Below are 9,308 nucleotides of genomic sequence, written 5' to 3'. Positions count from 1 at the left end.
GAAGCCAGAAACTACTTTGCACCGTAAAACGAAATCACTAAAGGTTAATGTTTTAAATCTGTATTTGTAAAAACACATGAATGCATTTGGGGTCTATTTGTTAAAATGAATATTTACTGGGGATTTTTTTTTTTTTTTTTTTGCAAATGTTCATAGAAGCTATGACATGTTACTTTGTTTCACCGTGTGGAAGTGAAATAAAATGTTTGGTTAGTTGCTGTAATTCTGAAAATGCCTCGTGATTACTGACGAATTGGTTTTACTATATTTCCAGAAACTAGTTCTGATTATTCTCATATTAGTCATTGTCCTGTTATGGCCACGGGATGTCGCTTTCTTCTAAGCACAGGTTCAATGTGAATCACGTGACCAGTCATCCACAACTGGGTAGGCTTTATGCAAATGAGTTCTGCGTACACAGGATTTTTACTACTGGAACCCGGACGCTCCGAGCACAGCGAGAGTCTCACTAGACAACAGAGGACGCACAGATTCCGCTCTGGACATTATACCAAGACCCGGTTGGATGTGCAATATGACTTTTGAAGATACCAGTGGAGATAATTCAACAGAAAGGTTAGCTTTGCGTTGAACTCTGCATTTTCCTTTAATTTAATTCTGTTTTTAATACGAATTTAGAAACTTTTTGTTAGAATTATTGGTTTGCAGATATAATTGCACACTGCCCTTTGTGACCGACATTCAGCCCTATTATATTGAGCCGTCCCCCGGTTCTTGCATTTGTATCACACATGCAACGTTACATCACGAGCTGGCATTCACATGTCACGTGAACGGCGTTAGATGGAAAATTGGGGCATCAAATCTTAAACTAACAGCCTCTCTGATCATGCGCGTTCTGTTAAACTTTTGTTTCTTTAGAATGGACTCGGTGGCTACAGCGTTAGAGGAGGTCCTGAGCTCTGCATTGCCTCAGGGTTGCATCACTGTCGGAGTTTATGAAGCAGCAAAGTCACTCAATGTGTAAGTTGATAGTAAGCTCGCTACTGCCGCACTATGAAAAACTAGCTGGGATGAGCATGAAGTAGTAATGTTTGCTTTATCTTTTTCCTCATTGCTTTTAGGGATCCAGACAATGTGGTGTTGTGTCTACTGGCCACAGATGATGAGGAGGATGTGGCTCTGCAGATTCACTTTACCTTGATACAGGCATTCTGCTGCGAGAATGACATCAACATCCTGCGTGTGAGCAACATGAGGCGTCTGGCAGAGATACTCGGCGGAGTGAAGCCTGGAGGAGAGCCAATGGACTTACACTGTGTTCTAGTTACTGTAAGTACTGTTACTCACGTCCGTGTAGTTTAAACCTTGGGAATATTGCTCATTTCCTTTTGAGCAATCAAATGTACCTGGGGTTTATTGCTTCTCGTTTCTGCTGTCAGCACTTGGGAGTTGGCATCAGTTATGCAATCTGAATTATTATTTGCACGTTTCATAAAAGAACAGATGGTAACCGCTTTGCTCTTTCCTGTGCAGAATCCGCAGTCATCCCCGTGGAAGGACCCTGCACTGAGCAAGTTGAACAGATTCTGCAGAGACTGCCGGTGTTTGGATCAGTGGGTGCCTGTTATCAACCTTCCTGACCGATGAAGCTGCTTGGAATATAAATGTATTGTGTGCAATGGGGAAAAAGTAACTGCCTAAGGCCTGTGTTAATGTCTGTGTTGGACTTAATTGGAAAGCGCCCCAGAGAGAGAGAAGTGGAGAGGGAGCGACGGGAGAGTTAGGAGAAGGAAGGGGGGAAAAAAAGAGCACAAGCGTTCCAACAAATTTACCAGGTCAGGGTGAACTTGTGGGCCAAGGAAGAGTGACTCAGCTGTCTGGGTTCCCGGATTTTAACGTATGACTGCGCCTTTCTCTGCCGAGAAAGAATAATTTTCGAGGAAACTGAATCATGTGAGCATGGAGCACACGTGGTGCCGAGCACAGGCGCATGGACTGGGGGAAAAGCCGACAGAGTGTCTCAGCTGACAAGACTCCAGGAACTGGACCACAACAGAGTGGATCAGTCAGCTGTCAGCTTGAAAAACTCCTCATGAAAATTTGACCAAATTGACTCAGCATTTCTTCAAGAGAACATTTACTTAATCTTATTTAAAAACTTGTCACTTTGATAACTCTGATAACTCAAAAGGGAAAGTTTTCACAGTTTATTATTATTATTATTATTATGGACAATACAATGTTTGTCTGGTAACTTGTTATGTTATTAATTTAATAAGTTATATTTATTGTGCATAGTTGAAAAGATTGTGCCTTGAAAATTTGAATAAAATAACATTTAAAAACAGTTCTCAGATGGGTTTTGCTTTACCTTTTCAGCAACTACTCCATCCGTGCACTTTTAGAAAATCATGCATGAATTTCCTGACATTTGGAGTTTGTTGTTACATGTCACAAGGGAAGTGACTCGTTTATTTATTTACTTGACATATGCTTTCGCTTTTTTCTTTTGCATTTCAGCATAAAGCCAACCTGTTTAGGAGGGTGTACAACAAAGACAGAAGTGGAGTAGCTAACGTGTTTTCGGTAATCCACATGGTCTGAGAAGGAACTAGAGTTGTGCACCTCATCTGGGCTTTGTTTCCCAGCTTGAGGGGGGGAAAAAAAATCTAGCCTGTGGCAGAAAAATGGACAACTACAAGTCTTTTCAGACCAGATTAGCTGGCTTTGAAATGTGCTGCAGGCATTAGGTTTCTTGAAATAAAGTTTACTCCTGCATGGGAACCCTAGTAAACGTTGACCTTTTGCACATCTTGGAGATCTTATTACACAGAGGGGTGGAGAATTCCCATTGTAGTCAAATCTAAGTGGGATGGGGCTCATTGTGACAGCTCCTTCTTCACACCCCTCTGCATTCACGCAATCAGTGCTAAATTTACTGCTGAGAGAATTAAAAATAGCAGTGAGGCATGAAAAAAAAAATGTTGAAGACCCCTTTCAGGCTGTAAAAAGAGAAAACCAGAACTTATGGTGCTTGCACAGAGTTAGAAAGGACAAAGGTTTCCACACAGAGCGTCACGAGACAAAGGATGCATGAGTCAGGGCTATTCAGCTCTATTGCTAGAGCTGTACAGTACTTTAGCTTTATGCCTAAAAATAGCCACATGAATAGAGGCATACCCTCTGACCACTGGCAATAATAGTTCTTGTAATTAACATGCAGTGTACGCACAGAGACTGACCCACTGAAGAGATGTCAGTTTGCAGGCAGGGATATCACAAAGACAACATTCCTGTCAAGCGGAGGGCTAACAGATGGGGAGGGAAAACTGGGTCAAAAAGGGACTGGAAGACTGAGGAGGATTGTGGGGTATGACAGAAGCTACACGGTCTGTGGTTGTCTTAAACTGACCGCAATAAACAAGAAAATTTTGCAAATCTGATAAACTGTATAGAAGTCTGTACATGTAAATAACGTTAACCTTGATAGAATTTTTAGATCTGAAGAGGTTTTTTTAGGTTGTTAAACAATATCAGAAATAGTAGAGTCTGATCTGTATGACATGACACCTCCTGAAAATCAGTTTGATCACTGAAAGGCCTTCCTGACACTGAGGGAGGAGCTTCTAAAAGTAGGTGAGATAATGGAGATAGTGGATTATTGGCTTATCCCAGGGCTTCTTCATTACCAGGTAACACTATCACTGCAAATGATGCTGCTACAAAAGCCAGCCATGTAAGTCATCTGACTCGAGTGGGGATTACATGAATGTGGGCCAACAAATATGGCCTGACCTGATTGTGGATGTAACATCGCACCTGAGAAGACTGAGACAGGAGATAAAAGGGTGCTCACAGAAGTAGGGATTATTGCATAACATGGTACTCATGGCTTACGGGCATGTAAACAACTTTGCTGAGAAATTAGAACAATCAAAAATGTTTGGGTCTTTGACCTGATTCACTCACCCACTTGTCTAAACATTGTGACTTGTGATTCAGACAAAGGAGTAATATTCATGTTGTTACAATAAGACATTTTCTATATAATTACAGTGGTGGGCGTGCATATAAAACATGCTCAAACTCTCAATTAATGAGGTCAGCAACCCCTCATAGCCAAAAGCTCAAGCTCCAAATTGCTTTAGATGCTCGATATCAGGACATTTTTCTGCTCTCGGCTCTACATAATGTCAGTGAGAGTGGATATCCCTACTATGAATTTCTTAATGTCAGGAACACAGCTACAGCTACAACCACAGCTGTTCAAACCCTGCTGTTTACAAGGGGCAGCCAATCAGCAGATAGCTTGCTTAAAAGGTAGTTCAGTTTGTTTTAGATGTTGGATTCACTTAAGATCTGCACCAATGCTCAGTCTAAGACAAATAAGGATCATCATGAACTTTAAATGATGAAAACCTACTATTGTAAAGTCCAATATCAAACATATGGAGCCGAAAAATGAACACTGTAGACCCTCCATTTGATTATATAAATGATGATTCATGCAATGAAAATGTCTAAAACAGGCTTATGTAAATTTAGTTGAATAATTTAACTTGTTTTCCATATTTATTTGCATTGAATATATGCAACAACAGGCAAAGGTTTGAATATGACAGTAAGCTGTTATTGACACCACGTGTGAGAAACCACAGACTTATCAACAAAAACATAAATCCATACAGACTGATCAAAATCAACCAGATGTATCGTTAACACAGCAACACGTAACACTTTTTAATCCCAAACATTGAACTCATGAAACAAAATAGAAAGTCAAATGTTAAGGTTTGACTGAAACCTGAAAAGAACATTTACAAGCAAGCACATACTCTGGTACATGGGCACAGTGTTACAAGCCTTTAGTAAGATATACCCCATATATCTCTTAATTCACCTAAAGAATCTTATAATTCACAGTTTTAGACAACAGCACTTATGTGACTTAAAGGTAGTCAAGAGGTTAAAGTAGGATTAACTTCATTATTAAGGCCCTGGCTGGTAAAATTACAAAAGTAGTTGCTCATGTTTTAGCAAGAGTATAGCTCACAAATGACATAAAGTTGCAGCTATGTCAACATGATATAATCAAAGGAAGTTTGAGCTGTAAACATGAAATGTTTCAAACTCATAACAGTCATTTGGTGTTCATTAGTTTCACAGTGCCTGAAGTGTACAAACAAGAAGCCTCAGGTCTGCAGACAGAAGCAGCGAAACTAGATCTGATGAGTCTGATTACTGTAAATATTTTTCTTCTACAGTAACGGCTTCATGGCAAGGTTAAGGTTTACTCCATTTAAGAGTGTCATCCTCCAAGTACTTGCATCGTAAGACTTACAGATATCATGTTCGTGTTCTTTTATCGCTCTCCGCTGAATACAACCAAAGTTGCAAAAACAGCAAGCTTACAGCAAAATTAAGCATCAATTCATCCTGAAATATTGGCACTGCACTGTACAAGTGCACCACATCATTTTTTGAAATGTCTAAAAAAATCAAAATCTGAATTATATTTGAACAAACTCTTTGCATCTCTGGAAAGGTTATATAAGGTTAGATATAAGAGACACGTATGATCGAGTAATCCCTATGATCTAAAAGCTCAGCCTTCAGACTGCTCTAAGCACAGCTTCAGGCAGTCCCCCTCCCTCTTGGGCAATAAGGTATGGTGCAGAAGCCCCACCTACTTGTGAGAGGCAGCCAATCAGATTAAACGTGACATAAGAGGAGGGGAATAGGAAGTAAAGTAGAATGCACAAAAACTAAGGAATATTTTAAATTGTAAAATCATATAAAACTACTGTAGTAGAGTCTAAGGATAAAATGCGGAGCTGGAAATTATCATAATGGGTCTCCTTTGATGATTCTAGACCATTTCTTCTGAGTCAAAATGCGTGACAATAAAAAGTACATCAGTGGTTATGGACCTCCCTTTCTGTTTATCCCGGAAATGCAGGTCCATTAGAGTTTGGACAGTTAACTCATCTGACAGGATATCATTATCTTGTTAATTGTCTCATTCTGAACAGAATACAAACAGTTTCCTGATGAAAGCAAGAAGTGAAAACCCAAAGCCTAAATCTGATTAGACCAATGACTTGAAGGGGGCTTGTTTATACGTGCTGTCATAATTACAGTCATCAACTCTCCCAACTCTCAGCTCCTTTCAGGCTGAGGTCTGTGGCCTTCCAGATCCTGTCAGATTACAGTGCAGACAAACAAAAGCCACCACTTTTAATCATCTTTGTTAGAGCCGCAGCTTTGATCAGAGGCAACGGCTTCAGCCTTCTGCCCGTTCTTTGGTGTCACAGCTATTTGACTAAAAGGCAGAGAGGACTACATTCCTTATCAAACTCAAGCAGGCATGTGAAAAAGTTAAGGGGTATACTGGCCTTAAGGCAAGTTGTGAGCAGAGCTTTTACACATAGGATTTAGCATCAAAAGCAAGAGTTCAGGTGTTTCCCTACAAAACTGTGCAAGGCTTCTTGTCCTTGAAAGGGTTTTCTGAAGCAGGGATACCCATTAGCAGCGGGTCATTCTTGGCGTGCTCTCCACAGTAGCGCATCAGCTCCGATGAAGCCTTGGACACCTGCAAAGAAATCAGTAAATACACCAATCTCCTAAAAAAAAAAAAAAAAAAAAGAAAGAAAGTGGAACAGTCATAGTGGTGTGAATGTGACTGCAGACATACCTTTATCCTCTCGATGCTGGCTTCTATCCTCAGCTGCTGCACCGTCCGTCTGGCCTGAACTATGCTACTGGAGCTCTGCATTTTTGATGACATTGCAGTTTTTAGACAGCTGTGCTTAAACCTGTGTAAGACAAAATATGATCCTTACTGAATGCACGTTAATTAGTGTAGAGATGCATCTGGTATTTAGATAAAGGAAACCAAATAAACCACAGTCTAATTAATTTGTTGATATGCTGACTGGCAACAAGATGTTCCTGCGGGAGATTAAAGAAGTGACACAAAGGCCAAGCTGCTGCTAAAAATACATGCGAGGCTATAACAGCAACAAAACAGAATCTAAGTTGATGAACATAGACTTGATGCTATTAGTATATAGAGACGAATGAGCTTAGCATCAAGTCAAATTGCAGTTATTTGGCTTAAAAGCTGTATTCGATACCTCCCATGTCCCAGCTGCACATTACCTTTCTGCTAAGGTTACAGCATTTAAATGCAATATTAAGTTACAAAATTAAATGTTGAAAAAAATATTGTTTTAAAATGATACCAATAAGAGGAAAGATGTGAAATAGAGCTATAAAAGTTGAAACGGAGCAAGAAGGAATCTGGCTTGGACTAAAACAAAAGAACACAAAAAAGTCTCTTCTGCCAAAAAATTAATGCTCATGTACTAAGTGGGAAGTGCAATTTTATTTCATGACCCAACGACAAATCATTGTGGCATGATTTGTCATACCTGACATCAATTGGCTTGATTTTCCTCCACCTGCCATAAGATTCTCCCAGGAAAGTAAAAATCCAATCAAATGACAGATCACTACACGAGGTGGTTCTAGACAAAACATCAAGGACCAATGGCTTTAACCATCTTTGAGATACAGTCTATATCACTGTGTATGTCTGCATAAAAATGTTGCAACAATCTATGTAATACATGAAATATTTCAGTTATTGGCAAGCACTCACTAACAAAAAAGGGCTATAAGAAAAAATACAAAGCTGCATGTTTACGCATTAGAGGTTTTATGCATGATGTCCTTAGATATAAGAAATCAAGTTACTAAAATGTGGAAGCTGAAACAAACTCTATAACTGTGCAACTTCTCAGAAGTGGCAGTTGACCAAATCCTGAATTCATTCAATATGCATAAAAGCTGTGACCCAACCCAGTTTCACAATTCCCACTTCCAGGATACATTGGTTTGCTTTTACCGACTCATTACGTCATTGCTCGTAGGGGAGGCGACACGCTGGCCATTTTTTACATTTAACTTTAGCCAACTGTCAGGCAGAATTCAAAGGGGAAGCAGTCTTTGAACAAAACCTCGTGTTTCCTTTCTGTTTTCTCCACTAAAAGCAATTTCCTTTAAAAACCAGAAACAGTCTCTAACGCAAGAGTAACACAATGTCTTGTATTCAAAGTTAGAGTAAAACACAGTAAATGCACTGTTGAGCAATTTTATTGAGAACTTAAACTGTGCATAGCAATTGTTCAGCTGATAATTTGCAGCTTTTGTTCCTGGAACACATTAAGAAAACACAGCAGAGAGCAGCTCTGTGGGACTGACAAAAATAACCTTTGGCATGTGGTGCAGTAAATGTTAGCTCTGTGCTCTGATGCAGGATATTACGGAGGAGGGGAACACGCTGAAACGGAAGGGAGATGAAACATGGGCAACTGCAGAACTGCCTACAGAAAAAAAGACAAGACCATACATCTCTCTAACCCCCCCCCCCTCACCCACCCACTCCTTTCCGCTTCCTCCACAGGAAGCAGTATCGCCTGTTACCCTCCAAAGTATAAATGATTAAATATGGGGTGGAGGTGCTAAAAATAGAAGCTACAGACATGGGATAATAACCTAGGATAGAGAAAGTGTAGCTGTTATTGCTGGAGTGCAAGGCTTTTGCAAGGCAGTTGTCAAGGTAGCTTTCCTGAAAACCTGCATGCTGACATTAAAACCAAAAGCACGATTGCACATATTTACTGTCAGGCTCGTGTACAACATTCTGGACCTGTGTACTCATTGTACAAAGGAAGTTACCACTTCATGTCATGCATCTCTCGTCAACACAGCTGTGCTGGCCAGGCAGGAGTGGACTCTGAAAAAGGTTAGAGCTGCGTCACAGCAGGGTTAGTAACTACCCACTAACGTCTGCATGGACACTGTGTGACGCTGGCTGTTACTATCAAGCCCTGAGACCAGAAACATAAAAGTGCTGGGTAACAGTGACTGTTTACACTGATCTAAACATTAGATTTTTGAGATGGAAGTGTAGAGACCTTTCATCTTGCAACACAAGTCACAGACTAAAAAACATCTAAGGTATTTAGGGCATCCATACCTATCCTGGTATGGCTGTGTAGGTTTACTTGCAGCTTGCATGTTTAATGTTAGTATAGCAAAGGGCACTATGCCCTAAAAAACTGTGACCCCCTGTTGCATATTATTCCCCATACAAACTGCCATAATAAGTACACTTTAGAGTCCAAAAAACTCTTTCCCAACTAAGCAGCTTATCCTTCTAAATATTGCAATCCTGCTTAGCACATTTTATGCCTAAATGAAAAGGAATGCTGCACAAACATGCTACAGCTAGCATGAGTAACCTGTTTGGAATTTCAAATATTATAGCAGATATACTG

General features: G+C 40.1%; 2 protein-coding genes across 4 annotated transcripts in view; one reads left to right on the top strand and one right to left on the bottom strand.

The window, feature by feature from the left end:
* The first annotated feature begins 438 nt into the window (after window positions 1-438).
* Window positions 439-2,297, top strand: gadd45ab (growth arrest and DNA-damage-inducible, alpha, b). Its single transcript, XM_085398996.1, has 4 exons — window positions 439-576; window positions 883-984; window positions 1,086-1,293; window positions 1,498-2,297. The coding sequence occupies exons 1-4, from the start codon at window positions 527-529 to the stop codon at window positions 1,609-1,611; spliced, it is 474 nt and encodes a 157-aa protein (XP_085255122.1). The 5' UTR covers window positions 439-526; the 3' UTR covers window positions 1,612-2,297.
* Window positions 2,298-4,517: 2,220 nt separating this feature from the next.
* Window positions 4,518-9,308, bottom strand: part of gng12b (guanine nucleotide binding protein (G protein), gamma 12b) — a 37,500-nt gene continuing 32,709 nt past the window's right edge. For all 3 annotated transcript variants that reach the window (XM_085398774.1, XM_085398775.1, XM_085398776.1), the window contains 2 exons: window positions 6,659-6,779; window positions 4,518-6,556 (listed from right to left, as the gene is read on the bottom strand). In XM_085398774.1, the coding sequence (XP_085254900.1) occupies window positions 6,431-6,556; window positions 6,659-6,751 (219 nt within the window). In that variant the 5' untranslated portion in view covers window positions 6,752-6,779 and the 3' untranslated portion in view covers window positions 4,518-6,430. The remainder of the gene's footprint in view (window positions 6,557-6,658; window positions 6,780-9,308) is intronic.

Source organism: Rhamphochromis longiceps, linkage group LG23 (genome assembly GCF_057381845.1).
Source record: "Rhamphochromis longiceps isolate RC_006_pf linkage group LG23, R_longiceps_female_GT1.1, whole genome shotgun sequence".
Lineage (NCBI taxonomy): Eukaryota > Metazoa > Chordata > Actinopteri > Cichliformes > Cichlidae > Rhamphochromis > Rhamphochromis longiceps.
Note: the sequence above shows the minus strand (reverse complement) of the source record. Positions and strands in the feature narration are given on the sequence as shown.